At 38.3% G+C, this 20,186-nt stretch overlaps 1 protein-coding gene across 2 annotated transcripts; it reads left to right on the top strand.

Moving 5' to 3' along the window:
- Positions 1–10,544: 10,544 nt before the first annotated feature.
- On the top strand, positions 10,545–19,900 carry blcap (apoptosis inducing factor BLCAP). 2 transcript variants are annotated; one of them, XR_002469200.3, is made up of 2 exons: positions 10,545–10,909; positions 17,491–19,900. XR_002469200.3 is itself a non-coding variant. In XM_021568382.3 (2 exons), exon 2 carries the CDS (start codon positions 17,629–17,631, stop codon positions 17,890–17,892), a length of 264 nt encoding a protein of 87 aa, XP_021424057.1. In that variant the 5' UTR covers positions 10,752–10,905; positions 17,491–17,628; the 3' UTR covers positions 17,893–19,900. The 2 variants fall into 2 exon arrangements, 1 of the variants encoding a protein (XP_021424057.1); XM_021568382.3 differs by having other exon boundaries at positions 10,752–10,905.
- The last annotated feature ends 286 nt before the right edge of the window (positions 19,901–20,186 follow it).

Here is a 20,186-nt window from a genome sequence, read left to right as displayed (position 1 = left end):
AGATGAAACGTGGCATTTCAAGGTCCTGGAGTGGCCTAGCCAGTCTCCAGATCTCAACCCCATAGAAAATCTTTGGAGGGAGTTGAAAGTCCGTGTTGCCCAGCAACAGCCCCAAAACATCACTGCTCTAGAGGAGATTTGCATAGAGGAGTGGGCCAAAATACCAGCAACAGTGTGTGAAAACCTTGTGAAGAGTTACAGAAAACGTTTGACCTCTGTCATTGCCAACAAAGGGTATATAACAAAGTATTGAGAAACTTTTGTTATTGACCAAATACTTATTTTCCACCATAATTTGCAAATAAATTCATAAAAAATCCTACAATGTGATTTTCTGGATTTTTTTCCCTCATTTTGTCTGTCATAGTTGAAGTGTACCTATGATGAAAATTACAGGCCTCTCTCATCTTTTTAAGTGGGAGAACTTGCACAATTGGTGGCTGACTAAATACTTTTTTGCCCCACTGTATATGCATATCCTGGCTTCTGGGCCTGAGTAACAGGCAGTTTACTTTGGGCATGTGAGTCAGACAGGAAGTGGAGAAAAATAGGCCCTAGCTTGAAAAATATTTATTAAAGAGATGGGTTGGGCTAAAGCTTAAACCTCTATATGATCGCTGTCCCTATACCGGGACGGTTGTTGCTGACTAGAATGACGTAAGTAACAGCCTATTTTCCAGGACAAAATCCCAGGACAGACATGTCTTAAATGTGCAGAAAGCTTAAATTCTTGTTAATCTAACTGTACTGTCCAATTTGCAGTAGCTATTACAGTGAAAAAAGACCATGCTATTGTTTGAGGAGAGTGCACAACAACAAACTTTTATCACGCTAATTGGTTTGATACGTTCACCTCTAAAGGTAAATAATGTTCTTACATTCAGTAATCTTGCTCTGATTTGTCATCCTGAGGGTCTCCGAGATAAAAAGTGGCCTAGTTTTGTTTGATAAAATCAATTTTTGTATTCAAATGTAGGAACTGGGTTCTACAGTTTGAAGCCCCTTCTTTTATGGCCCCACACCCTGGGAGTGCGTAAATGTACATTTTTTATTACCAAAAGATTTTTGTATGTTCTCTGTAGTTATGTTCTTGGAAATGTATCAATTGACCAATTCGGCACATTTGGGTAGACCTGATTCAAAATGTTGTGCAGTAATGTAATGCTTCACTGGATCAGTCTGAAACTTTGCACACACACTGCTGTTCTGGTAGCCAACATCTAAATTGCACCTAATCTACTATGTGATGTTATGGCCTTTCTCTTGCATTTTAAAGACGATGGGAAAAACAATATGTGTATTATCTTTTACCAGATCTAATGTGTTATATTCTCCTACATTGATTTCACATTTCCACAAACTTCAAAGTGTTTCCTTTCAAATGGTATCAAGAATATGCATATCCTTGCTTCAGGTCCTAGCTACAGGCAGTTAGATTTGAGTATGTCATTTTAGGCAATTTAAATTTGTTAAAAGGGGTCCCATCCTTATGAGGTGTGAACAATGGATGGGTATAGACAAAGAAGCTCTCTCCAGCTTTCAAAGCAAAATTATGTTCTCATTGTTCCTCAACTGTACTGTATGATATACAATTTTATAGCTCTGAGTCTCTACTTTTATCTAATGTAAAAAACACTATTTCAAACTTTGCTACATAAGACATATACAGACGTGGTGCAATAGGATATTTACATATTTTACATTGTAATACACTATCCTTACAAGTCATTGTGTGCTGAAGCTATGGGTTTATTTTTCAATTGTCACTAGGCCTACACATTCACACTCAAACTATATTGAATGGGGGATGTATAACTACTTTTCACTGAAGATGGGAACAAGGTACGATACACAACTTCAATCGAAGACCTTAAAATCATGCCTGACAAGACCAATGAAATCATAACAGTGTCCTAATATAGTGTGGATACAAGAGTAGCCTATTCTAAAATAATGTAACTATGTGCTTGTATTATTCATCTGAATTATTAATTAAATTAGAAATGTGGATGGGTACGCTACTTCATTCAATGATTATGGTATTGCACAAGGTAGGGGCGGCAAGTAGCCTAGTGGTTAGAGTGTTGAATCCCCGAGCTGACAAGGTAAAAATCTGTTTTTCTGCCCCTGAACAAGGCAGTTAACCCACTGTTTTTTGTTCTTAACTGAGCTTGCATAGTTAAATAAAGGTAAAATAAAAAATAAATAAAGATACTGGAGTAGTATATAATCTACAATAGTAATGTCATTGAATGTGCTATGGTATAACTTATTTAATTGATGAATGAAATTGTAAATGGGGATGGGTAGGCTACTTCATTCAGTGAATATTGAATGTCTTGCTATCTCTGGGAGTATGTTAATGAAGGCTTTTCAGCTGTTGAACTGTTTGAGCAAGATCGAACTAATTTCTAAATCTATCTTTCTTTTAGCCAAGAAGTGATGAGCCAGAGCAACCAATCAGCGTCACTGTAGCTGTTCTACCCACCACCCACACAGCTCTCCCTCTACAAGCAACCACATCCTCTTCTCCTGTTCAATTAATTTGCCAGCACACTGAAAAGGACTGTACATGCATACCTCTGTGCCCATCTCATTGCAACATGATCCATCCAAGGTCAAAGCTGGAAGCCTAAAATGTGAGAAATGTAAACAAGTAGTGTGTGTTGTGTATGGATGGCGTTCCAAGAAAAGACACGAGAAAAGGGCAAAGTAGATAGTGATGAGAGTGAGAGCATACAGTATGAAAATAAAGACCCCATGGGATCTAAAATGAGTGGGGGTGCCCTCGTCTCCTTTTTATTCCTTTGAGGATACTACAGTCACCCCTGGTGGAGGTTCTTGGAACACTGCTATTTAAGTCTGAGCAGAGGTTGACAAAAACCTTCAAAGGTGATGGTGCTATGTTGCGTGTTATCTCGAATACCAGGCAGATGTTTGAGTACAGAATTAAATGGTGTAAACTTAACAGGTTAAACTTTTCGAGTACACTCTTTGAGAAAGGGGTTCCAACATGGTTCTGTGGCTGTCACCAAAGGAGAACACTTTTTGGTTCCAGGGAGAAGTCTTTTTGGTTCCATGTAGAACCCTCTGTGGAAGGGGTTCTACCTGTAACCAATAAAGGGTTCTCCTATGGGGACGGTGGAAGATTCATTTTAGTTTGTAGATAGCACCTTCTGAGTGTAGGCCTATATTGCAGTGGTGGTTCTGTGGTTTTCTGTAAAGAAAAGGCCTCCCAGGTATTTAAATGTTATGTATGTGATTACTACCGCTAGGGGGAGCTGTGATGCCAATGGAGTGAGTTAGTGAGATCTTGGAGATTTCTTCTTCAATCTTGGAGAATGACTATTACTGAAAATGAACATTTCTCCATCTCATCATTTTACTCTATTAATTCAGGTATATAATGTGCAAAAGTGCCATGTGACTCAAAATATTGAGGTAACATGGTTAATTAGACAGACCATGAGTTTGGTGATGTTTGAAGGCAATTGAAGGGAGTTTTCACAGAGTGAAAAACTGGTTGGTATTTTTCCCATTGTAAAGTAATGGGGTTTGCGAAGTTGCTAATGGTTCACATGTAAGAGAAAGGATTAAGATGGCGTCTGAACTTTCTGTACTTTTTTTTCACCAAAGTTTTATTTTCTATTAACAAAGGCTCAGTTTACTTTAGGTATTATGTAAATATGTGAATATTAGTACAAGAATAAGAGTTTAACAGTTTGCTAGCTTGATGCTAACCAAATTGAGCTTGGCTAAGTGTTGGTTAGCTCTAGGCTAGTTGGTGTCAGAGAATGTCAGCGGTTAATAATGTAATGGTTGTAGCATTATTTTGCATAGGCCTTCAATAATTTAGCGTTTGTTTTTGAAATTGACATTTGAGTACAATATATCATGTGTAGCTGTATGGTGACTCCAGGTTTGGATGGACTGCCATGGATGGACTTTGGATGGTGGGAATGGTGGGAAGACAATCTGAAGGTAATTATCGTTGCACACAACGGTAGCGTCCAGGCCTCCAGAGTTCTCACCCTATCGCCTGATGTACGGACAGGAGCCACAGCTGTTTACTGAGGTAGACAATGCAATTGTATATACAATTATTGCATATACTGTAGTATAAAAATTGTGTGATTGACTTAGCGCTAGTGATTTTTTTCTATTGCTATTTTTGTACAACGTACTTTGAGGTCACTGAAACTCCACCTGATGTGATAGATGTGTCAAACCAGATCAGAACACCTTCGAGGACCACCTTCAGGCATGGGATGAGAAGGATGTGGAGATTTTTGACCAGGTAAAAATTATTGTCCCCAGTTATTTATTTTCTGGCCTTCCAAGAGATGTATATTTAATAATGTGAAAATATAATTGCATTTATTTCTATTATCAATCAAGGTGAGACTGTACATGGACAAGGCACAGGAGAAACAGAAGGAAAGCCACCAGATGAGAATCAAGGGGACCAAGTGCTTCGACATCCGGGCAAATGACTTGGCTTGGAAGAAGGACAAAAGGAAGGCGAGACCTGGGAAACCTTGCTGCTCTTTCGCTTCTAGCTGGGGTCCCCATCCGTTAAGGTAAATATACAAATCTCAGATGATAACTATTTGCATTTGCCTTCTCATTGGGTGGTATCGCCATACTGTCAGAAGTACCAAAACTGGCCCAGGGGTTTCTCCAAATAGTCCATCTCAAGGCTAACCACTGGGTCACGTTAAGTAACCGCCACTTCCAGGTAGGTACTGTTAAGGTGTATGGGGGTCATGGGGGTCATGACACCACCCTGGAGTTTCTCTATCTTTTCCAGGGACCATCCCTTACCTCCCACATCAAGCCCACTGACATAAAAAATTACAGACAGGTATCCTTTTAACATTATTGCATATTTAATCAAACATTTAAATTAAATCATTCAATAACTGTATTTTTACATACAGTACCTGATAAACCTGCAACCTGTGTGTTTGCTTGTTAACGTCTGTCTCCTACCCTGTTCCCTTCACTCTGCTCCTGTTCTCCAGGACCTAGGGGTTCTGCCTAAAACCCAGACATGGATCCACCTGATCCTCCTTTACCAACCACCCTCCAACTTTTCATTGCATCAGCTACTCTTATTGTCATGTGGTCATTATCTGCTGAGAAAGAGCAAGAAAATGATCTTACTGGGCACATAATGTGAGATGCACAGATAAGCTAAAAACACTAGCACTGCAAACACTCAGAACAAAGAGAGCAGCAGCGCCTGGACTTTGCAGTTTCCCTCTTCGAGTCCCCCTTCCTAGACTGACTGCCTGTTGAAAACAAGTGACAGGCTGAATCTCCCATCCACACAGCACCCACCCCCTCTCCATTCCACACGCCAGAATTCAGTATTTCAGTCTGATTGCCATGTGAGTGTGCAAAACAAATCTGTGAAAGTAAACGGACACACGTACCAAAAAAATATACATATTTTTTATTTAAATTTAAAATATTGCCAGCTTGGTATTCACAGGTGTTTCATGAGGTGTTTATTATTGTAAATTGTAATTTATTTATTATTTGTTAGCTCAATATTATTCATTGTTGTAGCTATGATTTGTAAAAAATAAAATCATAATATTATTTCTGCGTAGATAAGGGAAGGCCTGTTTAAAGTGAAAACATCCCAGACAGACAAGCCAGTGTATGAATCAAATGTATTTGCATATGAATGGAGTGGAAATTGGATGACTTTGGGATCAGCAAGGTAAGTAACAATGTGTGGAGGGGGGTCATTAAAATATACATTTTTTTTTACCCCAATGTCTATTTATTCATAAAAAGCAGAAGATGGCAAGTAACATTAACAGGAATACATTAGCCTGATCGGTAACAAATATGACGTGGGGAAAAGTCAGGGCCCTCATTTATTAACGTTGCATACAAATAGAAATGTTCGTAAACCATGCGTGCGATCATTTCTAAGCAAAGTGGGATATATCCATTTGTACTTATACTTGAGAATGTGTGTAAAAATTTAAGCGGACCTCTGACCATGTGGTAGAAAAGTCAAACTGCTAATGAAATGCCATCCACCAAATGGAGAAAGGATTGACATACCGGACCCAAATCATAAACTATGACGAAAAAAGTTAATATAATAATAGTTAATTTTTCTTTTATAGACACTTAAGCTACTAATAGTTTTCTTAGGATGCTATCGAATACATAAACATGAAACCATTTAAGCCTAATTGAATAAAGTTAATTAGAAAGAGTGGAATGTAATGTTGGAGGCAATTTAGTTAAACCAGTTAAATAATATAAAAGGCAACACTGAGGCATTGTGACTTGTCCAAAATGGCAAATATTGCATTGCTGGAGGATCTGGCACAAGCCCCATTATGCAGGTAGTGTATTTTCAATGAGCATGCAGATTTCTTTGCTGAGTGCGACGTGTTTTCGGTTCTGTTTAGGCTAAAGTTATGCATAAGAATGCAACTGCACTGAAATTAATTAAAAAGTATTTATCTGTTAAACTGTTTGGTCTATGCATAGACACATACGATTCTATCTTTTTGGTATTTTGCGGTAGGGGGGGACGAGGTCAAATCATGATATCAGTGATTTTCAGGTCAGAGAAAGATGCCAGAGTTTCCAGAGTTTCTGGATGACCGTTGGATGACCGTTCCAAAAAATGAAATCCCAGTCTGAGTTCGTTTTTTTCCGAGTTCCCTGTTGTCTTGAACGCACAGAAGTCGGAAGTCAGAGATTGACGATTTCCGAGTTGTTTTGAATGTGCCACTAGAGACCTTGACTATCCCTTATTTCTGAATAGGGCTACCTCCAACAAAGAAGCCCTTGTGTCTGTATTGATGTGAGAAATAGGCATATCTACACAGTAATGGTGGCTGGCTGAAATATCAACTAGCCTAATAATTTTTGTATTGAGGTGATATGCCTATTTTAGCTAAATTGACAAATGAAATTGATTAGATTACTCTGGCAATGACATTTTTTTTTGTACATGTAGACGTTTTTAAGGCGTTCATGGTAAGATATTTCATAATAAACTTACAAGCAAACTGACACGTGACGTTACACGACGTGAACACTACGTCTACATGACGTGTGCACTACGTCTACATGACGTGTATGTGTCACGTGACATGAATGTGACGTGAACGCGTCGGCAGTTTGACGCCTTAGAAAAAAATGGTAATTCATAGCGGTATTTTATGGTGCTAGGAAGACATACATACATATGTTCAATACCGGAGATAAATAACGAAGTGCGCGCCCGCATCCACACGTGCCACAAGACTACAAGACTACAGTCCAAAATGAGAGCCACCTTGAAAAACTAAAATTATTAACTCATTTTTCTAAAAACAAGCCTGAAAGCCTTTCTAAAAACTGTTGACATCTAGTGGAAGCCATAGGAACTGCAATCTGGGAGGAATTCCTTTGAATATCCCGTAGACAAGCATTTGAATGGGTGGTGACCTCAAAAAAATAATTCTGTATGGATTCTCCTCGGGTTTTCGCCTGCCATATCAGTTCTGTTATACTCACATACATTATTTTAACAGTTTTAGAAACATCAGAGTGTTTTCCAATCCAATGTTGCCAATTATATGCATATCCTAGCTTCTGGGCTTGAGTAACAGGCAGTTTACTTTGGGCACGTCAGTCATCCGAACGTCCGAATACTGCCCCCTAGCCTTAAGAAGTTTTAAAGAGAGAATGAATGTCCAGTTATTACACGTGAATACATACATTTCACATATGCACAACTGGAATACACTACAATACCTTTCCACTTAGCCTGGGTACCAGTCTGTTTTTGCCATCATGCCACTCCTTGCCACTTTTTGTAATGCCAAAGATGACAAGGAGTTGACATGATAGCACAAACAGATCTGGGACCAGGTTACTTCTCACTCAAGGTTCATGAATGAAAGTAAATCAAAAGATGAATGTGGGTGGCATCACAATAATGCTCACAGGATCATATTACGGTTAATGCAATATTGATATTTTGAAGTTTGACAATTGAATGATCGTTAACATGATGTCAGCTTCACATTTTACACACAAAGACCACAAAAGAAGTCATGTTATCACAATTGCATCATCTTCAAGGTAATCACCACACTGTATATTCCAAACATTCCTGTTTGTTTTGACTTGAAAGTGTCTATATGCCCTTAAACGAGGACACAAAACATTTATGAAGTTGATTCATCCTGATACCTTTGAAAACCGACATGTGATAACTCAATCGTTTGTAAACCGATGACAATGATACAAATGATCAGCACAGCTAAATGAACTAGCATGATTGAGGCTTCTATGTATACCATTGACTGTTAGCCATTGTGTGCCTTGTTTTTAAGGAGCACAGTCATACAGTTACTTAGTGATGGAGTCTCACAGTACGTGGCGGTACAAGAGTAACAGAGAGGAAGCTGTTGAAGATGCATGTCTGTTTTGAGAGATATTGAAGAATAATTTCAATGTGACAAACTGTTGTTGTTGTTTCTACTATCTTGACTACGTCTGTATTGTGACCTCTAATTTTTGCTCTCAGTGGTTGACTCTGTTCTTTTTGATGCTTATCAGCCCAATATCAACATTCCGAGCCATCTGTGGATTTATAATTATGCGATGTCTGTACGAAGAACCATTTTTTTCAGCTAGTTTGTATTTGTAGCTAGTTAAAACTGCATCGCCTGTCAATGCACAATTGTCATCATAGGTCAGAGTCTCTGCAAGTTGGCACAGTTTAGACAAGAGCACACTTTAGGGGTTGTTAACTACATAAAAATAAAATGTCACTGGGCCAATCGGGTCTGCGGTCTATTTTTCAGGCTAGAGACCATGTTGCGGAGCCTTCGGTGGGCAAGCGGTCATTTGATTGATGAAGAGGTGGCCAGCAATCTAATTGCTGTTGCAGGGGAGTTCCTGCAAGAGGCAAATTACATCAACAACGGGAACCTTACCAAGATGGCAAGTTGTTACATTTGTATCATTTTTTTTGTAAGGCGTGCATGGTAAAGGCTGAGATTGTATCATTGTACTTGTCCTGTGTTGTCTCCTGTGTCAAGTCTGGGATTTTATCTGTGCACTTCTATCTTGCGAAGTCAGTCAATAAAAAAAAACATTCTAATGCTGTTCCTAAATTCTATAGGGTGATCTTATAGTCTTTTAACCTAAAAAAGTTTGTAGGAGTGTATGTTTTAACAATTTATTGTATTTTATTTTTGTAGCCTATCCTTTGGAGGGAAGGCGGTAATCAGATCACCAAGGAGCAGTTTGAGTTCCTCATAGATTGCCTGAATATGCAGGCCATGGAAGATCTGGGACATTTTCAACTTACTATATGGGGCCGTGCATTATCATGCTGAAACATGAGGTAAGGTGAATTTTGTGCACAACATTTGAGAGAAATAAGCTTTTTGTTCTATTGGAAAATGTTGGTGATCATTTATTTCAGCTCATGAAACATGGGACCAACACTTTACATGTTGCATTTATGTTTGTTCGGTGTATATTTGTAAGTACGGTGTCTAGTAGAGGTCGGTGTTTGAAGGCAGCTTGGAATCAAAGAAAGCTTCGGAACCGCGGAGAAATCAGTGGGAGCTCGCATTTTGTAACACGGTTTGAAAAAGCACATGATCAAACTAAGCTTTGGATGTCATTGATGACATACAATCGATATACCGATATAATCCATCCACCTGACAGGTGTGGCATATCAAGAAGCAGATTAAACAGCATGATCACTAAACAGGAGCACCTGGGGACAATAAAAGGCCACTTTAAAATGTGCAGTTTTGTCACACAACAAAATGCCACAGTTGTCTCAAGTTTTGAGGGAGCGTGCAATTGGCATGCTGACTGCAGGAATGTCCACCAGAACTGTTTCCAGAGAATCTAATGTTAATTTCTCTACCATATGCCGCCTCCGTCATTTTAGAGAATTTGGCAGTATGTCCAACCGGCCCGACAACCGCAGACCACGTGTAACTTCACCAGCCCAGAACCTCCACATCAGGCTTCTTCAATTGTGGGATTGTCTGAGACCAGCCATCCGGACAGCTGATGAAACTGAGGAGTATTTCTGTCGGTAATAAAGCCCTTTTTTGTGGAGTAAAAACTCAGTCTGATTGGCTGGGCCTGGCTCCTCAGTGGGTGGGCCTATGCCCTCTCAGCCCAGGCTGCGCCCCTGCCCACTCGTGAAATCCATAGATTAGGGCCTTAATTTCTATTGACTGTTTTCCTTATATGAACTGTAACTCAGTAAACTCGTTTAAATTGTTGCGTTTATATTTTTGTTCAGTATATTTCTTAAGAGTCCTGCAATGGAAATACTGAAGCTACGTCAGACTGGGTCATCACTAGTCAACACAGCCACAAAGTCAGATTCCACAAGTACAAAGTCAAAATTGGCTTTAAATTTTTGGTCTTAATTTAAAATCAAAATGTAAGAAGATAAATTGCAGAAATGTGCGGTGTTTCGCCATAATTTTGAATTTGTGGCTGTGTTATCTAGTGACAACCGCTGGTGGCTACGCAGTCGTCTAGGGGTCAGTGCTATCTGGTATCCTTGGGACGTCCCTATATCCTAATATTTCGAAATCACCGACAGTGTCTGGCATTTTGGTACACCAGAATTACATGAATTTCCACTGAAACGTTGCAGATGCATTGTGTTCGGTGTGAATGTTGAACTTTTGTTGCATACATATCCAGATGATGCCGCTTACTATTATGCGTAAAACACGTTCCGTGTGTTCGAAGCGTAACCATTTTAAACTGCAATGGGGGGTGTAGGGAAGTCCCAAGTATCCATCATAGTACGGACCGTCGTCTACTCTTAAGGCAGCAGCAATGGAGTCGAGTAGTGTGCTCGAGCAAGAATGAACCTGGAAATTGGCAGGTCTAGTTTTATTCTTTAAAGCGTTTATGCAAATACTTAGCTAGCTATTAACACTAACTTGTATGTATGATTCAATGTGACATATTATTGACTCTTGCTATGCAAGCAAGGAGCTAGTGTCTCACTAGCCAGCCAGCTAATTATTAACAAGCAAACATAACGTTGACTACATGTTTTATTGTTTTAGCCAACGTTAGCGTTACTGACTGTAGCTAGCTAGTCAGCCAAATCAATCCCACCATAGTTAACCGGCCTTGAATGCAAAAAAAAATACAGTTTGTTGTCCTGGATCTTAGCTAACCAAATCCGCTTTAGCTAACTGCTAGTAGTAGCTATGTTAAGTCACTTCGACCCTACGTATTAGCAGACTAGCGTAGCTATTTTTGCATTTGCAGGGACATTTTATAGCTAGCTATTAAATAAGACAATTGTGTGCATGTGATCCTTTGTTTCTATTAACTAACAAGCAAATAGACTGATTCGGAGCTTGATTAGCAATGTTGCAACAAACTTGCTAAAGCAGCTGGGTGAAGGGGACTACGTGCATCTATGGTTCTGGTAGGCTGGACATTAAATTAACGACTTTTTTTTCAGATTTAAAAACTCGTTAATTGCATCCGCCGTGGAGTCCAGTTAAATAATATTACCGTATGTCCCAGCTGCCTTATTTTAGGGCATTTTTCACCCTGCCAGCTCCTATTGGTTATATAGCACCGTGGCACCAATCTTCCGAGTGTTCTATTCCTAGCCTATTGTTCTGCGTCACAAAGCCTGTTTTGCTATTGCTGGCAATGAGCCCACGTTAACTTCGTAGATTTACCTCAAGTAATCTCTTACTGCTACTTGGTGTGGTAACGTCAGCTCACTTTTCGCCTGGCTGAACTTTGTAGTGACAAACAGTGTAATGTATGATAACGTTTGGCTGGCGCATAGCTTTCTGGTCATGGTTAACCATATATATATATATATATATATATATATATATATATATATATATATATATATATATATAAAAAAAACATTTTTTATTTTTTTTCATAAAAGGGTGTAAACCTAAACAAAACATGTCGTGTCCTATTTTTCAAGATGTGGCCGATTTTAAACAGCTAGAAGACATATTTTTAAATTATTTTTATTTTCGATTTAATGTTATGGCAGGTAGCCTAGTGGTTAGAGCATTGGACTTGTAACTAACTATTCGATCATCGAATCCCCGAGCCGACAAGGTAAAAAACAGTCGTTCTGCCCCTGAATAAGGCAGTTAACCCACTGTTCCTAGGCCGTCATTGAAAATAAGAATTTGTTCTTAACTGACTTGTCTAGTTAAAGGTCAAATAAAAAAAACTAATGCAAAATGGTCTCCTTCTCCATTCCACAGAAATCACGTTTATAGTCAATATTCAGCTTGAATCTTTCCAAAACATGTTTCACAGGATAAATTCTATGTAACATTTTAAATTAAACGTCCTTTACCCTGCTACTGATACAATATTTGTTAGCAATTTTCCATGCTTTCCCCCATTGTATATCACCATAGATATTTGACCAAAATAATCTTGCTGAGGGAATTGTAGTATCACAAATAATATTCCTAATCTGTTTATTACTACATTTATCTTCGATGTTAATATTGCCAATGAATATATTTTCATGTAAGTCTGTTACTTCCATCAAAAACAATTGCATATTCTTTCGGGGTTATTGGAATTTTAAACTTATCAAGAAATTCCCCATATGACAGTAGATATCCATCCTCATTCAGTAACTGACCAACCAAAATAATTGTATTCTCAAACCAATTATGAAAAAAAAAGAGACTTATTTTTAAATACTTTATATGGAACAACAAAAAAACTATCTGTGAGGGGGAAATTGTTTTTACGCCAACATCCAAGCTAAAATTGCCTGCTTATGGAATTTGGCCAACTTTACTGGGATTTTATCAACATCAAAATTACATCAAAGCAAAAATTCTAAACCAACAACAGAGTCAAATAAATACTCAGGGAAGACATTCCAAATACACTTCTGGTTCTTAACATACTTTAAAAATAAATTAGATTCTAAAGTATTATTTAGGGTATTTAAATCTAAAACCTCAAGACCTCCTTGTTCTTGGGTATTGGTGAGAATATATTTTCATAGATAGTGAGGCTTGTTCCTCCAAATAAAATTATAAAGAATCTTATCTAAGTCCTTTACAATTTTAGGGGATAATTCAAGTGATAACGAGACATAAACTGATCTGGATAACCCTTCAGCTTTGGACAATAAAACCTGACCGTATAACAAAATATCTCTCAGCAACCAGAGGTTCAATTTCTTCTTTGTTTTCTCAATAATGGGGTTGTAGTTTAATTCCCTCCTTTGTTTTTCATCCTTGCATATAACAATTCCAAGATAAGTATCCTTATCTTTAATTGGGATACCATTTACTTCCTGTAAAACACAATCCTTGAGTGGAACTAAGAATGACTTATTGATATTAAATTTCATACCCGAAACTAAGAAAAAATCTTCGATACAGGAAACTGCTTTAGAAACCTCATTCCGGTCTCTTAAAAATATGGTGGTATCATCAGCTAGTTGACATAGTTTAAATTCATTGCCAAGTGCTGAAACATCTTGAAAATTCCCTTTCTTGATATGAAGAGCCATAATTTGAGTAACCAATAAAAATGGACCAATTGGGCAGCCCTGCCTAATGCCACGGCCAATATCAAATCTTTGGGATGTCCTGTGAGCTAATTTTACAGAGCTAGTACAACCACTATATAAAGTTTGGACTGCTTTTTTTTAAAAAGTCACCAAACCCCAAAAAACATATTGCTTTGAACATAAACTCAAGTTCTACAGTGTCAAAAGCGTTATAAAAATCAACAAACATAAGAGAACTATCATCAAGGATGAGGTCATTATAGTCAATCATATCTAAGATCAACCTGATGTTATTACTTATGTGTCGACCATGCATAAAACCAGATTGTTCTTCATCAATTATATGATGCAAGCCTTGTTTCAACCTCAGCAAATACAGGGGCAAATCATTTCCCATCATTATTAAACAGGCTAATGGGTCTCCAGTTGTCTATATAAAGAGTATCCTTAGGTTTGGGAATCAAAGTAATAACACCTTGCTTTAAGGAAGCCGGTAACTCCCCTTTTTCTATTGGTTCTTGGAACATAGCAAGAATGAAAGGAATCAATTGATCATTAAATTATTTATAAAACTTGCTTATTAAACCATCATTTCCAGGGGAGCTATTGTCTGTCCTTAAGGCTTTTAATGCAGTTGTTTATCTCTTAGCAATGTTTGCTACGTTGTCTAAAATATCCTTAATTGGAAGTTGACTGGGCTGATGTATACATATTCTGATAAAACTGGGCAACATGCTGAGAGATTTCTTTTGGCTTTTCATTGGAAATATTATTAATCATTAATTTACATATGGAAGGCTTTTCGCGTGCCCTTTTTTTCCTAAATTAAATAAACATTTTTCTCTCCCTCTTCCTTCCGTCTTCCTCTTGATCTTACAAGCCCTCCCCGGGCCTTTTCCTCGTAGATACAGTCTAACTGCATTTGCAATGATGATAGCTCCAGTAATTCCTGATTAGTTAGTTCAGTTTTTTTAGTACAATCCATTATTCCCTTTATGTCATTTTCTTTCTCTCTCTTGGCACGAGCAATTTCCTTCCCCATTGAAATAGCCAAAAGCCTTATCAAATTTCATTAGCTCCCAAATGTATTCACGACACAGGCACAATTCCAGTGTTTAGCAATAATTCCTGCTATTTCCTTCTTAAATACTTCATTATTGAGTAAAGTCTTGTTCATTTTCCAGTAACCATTAATAACTTTTTTTTGTAGACAAACCATGCGTATTTATCTTTATTGAGATCCCTTTGTGGTCTGTTAAAATTGATGGTTCTATAGAGACTGTATCAACCTTGTCAGCCATATCTTCAGTTATCAGCCAGAAATAAATACGGGATTGTATAGATAAATCTTTGGTACTCCGTGTAAACAAAATGTTATCTGGGTTCTTATGTCTCCAAATATATACAACACCTAACCATAGACATATATTCCTTATATCACAAACAGAATTGCTATCTTTAGGAGGCCATCTATCTAGATTATCATGTAATACTGTATTAATCTCCACCCCATATTATTTTGGCCAATGTAGACATAATTTCACTTATTTTCCTCTCAATGTCTCTAAATAAAATAGTTACTTGACTTTTTATTGGAAGCATAAGTATTTACAACAATGAGTTGAATGTGGTTGACATCTATACCAATAGTATAACCCCTGTATTACCTGCTTCATGACTCAATATATGACCCTTACAGTTGCCTTTTAAAATAGCGACCCCTGCTGACCGATTAGTACCAAATATCATTCCGGCATTGACACTTCCAAAACGCAGTATCTGTGGAACAGACATGATTCAAACTGTTTTAGAAACTTCAGTGTTTTCTATCCAAATCTACTAATAATATGCATATCTTATATTCTTGGCATGAGTAGCAGGAAGTTGAAATTGGGCATGCTATTTATACAAAAGTGAAAATGCTGCCCCCTATCCCAAAGAGGTTTTAAGGATCAGACCCTTTTTTTCAATTTTTGCCAAAAATTTAACTGTCTAGCTCAGGACCTGAAGCAAGGATATGCATATTCTTGATACCATTTGAAAGGAAACTCTGATGTTGACGTTTTTGGAAATGTGAAATTGCTGTAGTAGAATATAACACATTAGATCTGGTAAAATATAATACAAAGAAAAAAACGAAACACACTGTGTATATTTAGAGTTTAAGTCAGACACCATTTTAGTCAGGACAATCTCCTCTTTGTAATAAAGTAAGTCTGGGCAGCGAGCTCGGTGGTCGTTGATCACTAGACCAGAAAGAGTCTAGAGTTTTCATTTTTTCCCTACTTCCTCATTACGCAGACATGCTCAGTCGACACCATCAAGGTGCGGTTTGTTTACTTTCTACACAAGTAATTTTTTTCAGTTTCATCCTAAGAAACTTGTAGTGGTAAAATAGAAAGGGATAAAAAAAAATCTGCCATTTAGGGGAAATGGAATTCTAAGCATCACTTCAGTCAGAGGCTCTGCGACGGTTTGTTTCAATTCAATTTCTATGGCCTCGCGCTAGTGTTCCAAGCTCAGCCAACTTCTTCTTTGGCCCTTTTTCAAGCCTTTGGTGAGTTTTGACTCATTCTATTGTCTATTGTCATTCTATTGTCCAGCCTAGTTCTGGTTTACGTTACTTCGTTGTAGAGAATCTTCTCAGGAACACAAGACTTCATTTCGTGAGGGTAGGACTTTGATTAGATCTTATTTTCAAGTTATCGGAAAAGGTCAAAAAGGTCGCAGAAAGATCAATGTTAATCATGAGTCAATAATGGCATCAAATCACCTGTCTGGTTTCTTAAATGAAACACGTTTTGACCAAGGAAAAGAGTTGCTACTTTAAAGCATCTCAAATATAAAATATATTTTAAGTTTTGTTTTGTTACTAAATTATTGCATATGTGTTATTTCATAGTTTTGATGTCCAAACTTTTCACTTGTACAGTATATATCTAGCTATGGCTCTACAAAAAAAATCCCGGTCTACCAGCAGCCTATCACTGACGAATTGGGGTCAGCCCTACTTCAAAGGTATTAGCTGTAACACATTAGCTGGGTTTCATTGTAATGTCATTTTTGGTGTTGATGAGTTTGAAGGAATGATAAACTGCAATGTTTCCAGCAAATAATTAGCCTAGGCTCAGAAGAAACAGTGGGCTGCCTGCTAGCCAGCTGCACAGAAAGAGAGATTTGACCTATTTTCAATTCATTATTTTCAAGCCACTGAATTCTAGTAGTTTTTACTTGAAAGAATAAAAAATCAAAAAATTTGCAGATGGCACAAAACGGTCAATGCTGTGCAGCACTGCCTCTCACCCGGCTCATTGCCTCAGTGAACGGCATGGACCAATCCCTGACAACCATACATCAAAAAGTAGCTACAAAGTTCTACTTTGTTACTTGCTATTTGTTTTGTGTCTGAAAACATCTGAAGCCGAAGGAAGAAACATTTCACCTTATATTTCAGTCAAAAGACGTCCGATGACCATGCAACACCCTGAGGACTTTCCCATACTTCAAATTTCACATCGATCTTAAGTTGAGGAATACCCATCACAAAGAGCAAATATGATGACACCGGTTTTGCAGAAAGGGCTTTCCCACAGATTTGAACGCTCTTAGCACAGCACATGCTTTACATTTGGACTCATATTGCGTAAATATCGTAACGAACAGTATTGGGATTTTTAGACATGGGTGATAACTGCCACATTGTTTTCAAATAATCTATGTGTTTTGACAACCACATTATTGACAATAAGTGAAAACAGATTTTACTGCATTTTTTTGTAGAATTGTGTCTTTTTTTTGTAGCGTTTTAAGCCCTACCAATAGCTACACTACGCTAAACGTTCTTCATTGTCATGTCAAAGAGAAACTGATGGCTTGTGTTGTGTTTCTGTACCTTTTTAATTAATTGTATGCTCTCCTTTTAGGCCCGACCTGAAGGTAACAGATTACAACCTGCTCCGACGTCACAACTGCGATGGTTAGGAAACCCCACTGTGTCATTCCACCCAGCCCTGTGGCCACCTGATTAAGCTTGGTGTGTGTTTGCCTTCCCCTCAAAGACGATGTACTGCCTTCAGTGGTTGCTCCCGGTTCTCCTCATCCCGAAACCTCTGAACCCGGCTTTATGGTTCAACCACTCAATGTTCATGGGCTTCTACCTGCTCAGCTTCCTGCTGGAGAGGAAGCCATGTACCATTTGTGCCTTAGTGTTCCTGGCAGCTCTGTTTTTCATCTGCTACAGCTGCTGGGGGAACTGTTTTCTGTACCACTGCCATGACTCCGCACTACCAGATTGTGCACACGACCCCAGCATTGTGGGCACCTAAGAGGATTCTCCGTGACGTGATGCGCAGATGGATCCTGGACAATATGTATCTAGGCTGTGAATAAAATCTCCCACCTGACACTGTCCATGTGGAGAAACATAGACTTCATCCTGATTCTCATCCCCTCGACCCTTAGTGTGCACTTGTTCACGTCTCTTAATGGATTTAAAAGGAATTGACTGGTGTATGAAATATGGTTACTCCCCCATGCATACACCAGTCCACTGCTTTTAAATGTGTGGGCATGTGTACACTTCCCAGAGAATAGCCTACCCTACCCTCCTCACTACTGCCCTCCACCCCTGCCTTTTCCCCCTGTTTTTTTTGTGAATGTCGCCTACCCTGGCCTCATTGGATCTAAACGTTTGCATGGGTTGCCTTTTTTAGAGTTTTCAAAAGTCGTGTTAATACATATGTTTTAATTACAGAAATCTGAAAGTTTCCAAAGGGTAGAAATCAAATGTGTTGTTCGTGTGAAAATGCTGACTATCAGTATAAGTTACAGTAGCAGGAAGGTGAACATGAAAATCCTGCTTCCCTGTTGAGCTTTGGACGTCAAGAGGAGGCGAGTGATGTGAATCTGTTATCTAGAGTGCCTTCAGAAAATATTCATACCGCTTCACTTACTCCACATTTTGTTGTATTACAGCCTGAATTCAAAATGGATTAAATAAAACCTCACCCATCTATACACAATACCCCATAATGACAGTTAGAACATGTTTTTAGAAATTTTACCTAATTAAATACAGAAATATCTCATTTACGTAAGTATTCACAGCCCTGAGTCAATACTTTGTAGAAGTGCGGTTGGCAGCACTTACAGCTGTGAGTCTTTCTGTGTATCTTTCCACACCTGGATTGTGCAATATTTGCCCATAATTATTTTCAAAATTCTTCAAGCGCTTTCAAGTTAGTAGTTGATCATTGCTAGACAACCATCATAGATTTTCAAGTAGATTCAAGTCCGAACTGTAACTCTGCCACTCGGAAACATTCACTGTCTTCCTGGTAGGCTATTCCAGTGTAGATTTGGCCTTGTGTTTTAGGTTATTGTCCTGCTGAAAGGTGAATTAATCTCCCAGTGTCTGGTGGAAAGCAGACTGAACCAGGTCTTCCTCTAGAATTTTGCCTGTGCTTAGCTCCATTCCATTTATTTTTAATCGGGAAAAACTCCCCCCAGTCCTTAACGATTACAAGCATACCCATAACATGATGGAGCCACCACTATGCTTGAAAATATAGAGAATGTTACTCATTAATGTGTTGTATTGGATTTGCCCCAAACGTTACACTTTGTATTCAGGACAAACAGTTAATTGCTTTCCCCACATTTTTTGCAGGCAAACTTTTAGTGCCTTGTTGCAAACATGACAGATGTTTTGGAATATTTGTATTCTGTACAGGCTTCCTTCCTTCAATTAGGTTAGTATTGCAGAGTAAATAGAAGAAAATTGTATCACAGCCATTAAACTCTTAACTCTTCAGGTCAATGGCTCATGGAGACATACCTGAGCGGTTTCCTTCCTCTCCGTCAACCTGACTTAGGAAGGCTGCCCGTATCTCTGTAGTGATTGGGCGCATTGATACACCATTCGACGTGTAATTAATAACGTCGCCATGCTGAAAGGGATCTACCAATAGGTTCCCTTTGCGAGGCATTGGAAAACCTCCCTGGTCTTTGGTTGATTTATGTTTTGAAATTCACTGCGCGACTGAATGACCATACGCATACAGAATGATCTGTATGTGTGGGGTACAGAGATGAGGTAGTCATTAAAAAATCATGTTAAACAATATTATTGCATACAGTCCATGCAATGTATATGACTTGTTAAGCACATTTTTTATGTATTTTTATTTTATTTGTGCTGTAACAACAATGTGTAAAAAGTCAATGGGTATGAATACTTTCTGAAGGTGCTGTATGTCACTTCTGCAGAGTTCAAATGCTACTACTGCTTTTCATTTAATAAAGTTCACCCTCTGAAGGTGTTATCACACTGAGCATGATGCTGTGGCCTTGTTTTCTCAGTTCTTCTAGGCTTCATATCGACTTCCAAGTGTTATCAGTTGCCCACTATCTGCATTTGCGAAGGCGAGAACCCCATGCCCAAGACCGAAAAATGAAAATACTAATTTGCTGAAAATAACAATTTGATTTTTGAGATTTCACAGAATCATAATATTTGAAAAGACAAAAGTTTGCTTTTATAAAGTTTTGTAACTTGTCATTGAAATGTGTACAGTATACTAATGCTGTCTGCTGCTGGAGGGATATTAACTGATTATTT

Source organism: Oncorhynchus mykiss, chromosome 17 (genome assembly GCF_057628025.1).
Source record: "Oncorhynchus mykiss isolate SJ-2025 chromosome 17, ASM5762802v1, whole genome shotgun sequence".
Taxonomy (NCBI): domain Eukaryota; kingdom Metazoa; phylum Chordata; class Actinopteri; order Salmoniformes; family Salmonidae; genus Oncorhynchus; species Oncorhynchus mykiss.
This window is presented reverse-complemented; position numbering and strand designations above follow the sequence as displayed.

Bases quoted from the DNA above. Each gene is read 5' to 3' on its own strand.
- blcap (XM_021568382.3), top strand. From the start codon at position 17,629: ATGTACTGCCTTCAGTGGTTGCTCCCGGTTCTCCTCATCCCGAAACCT.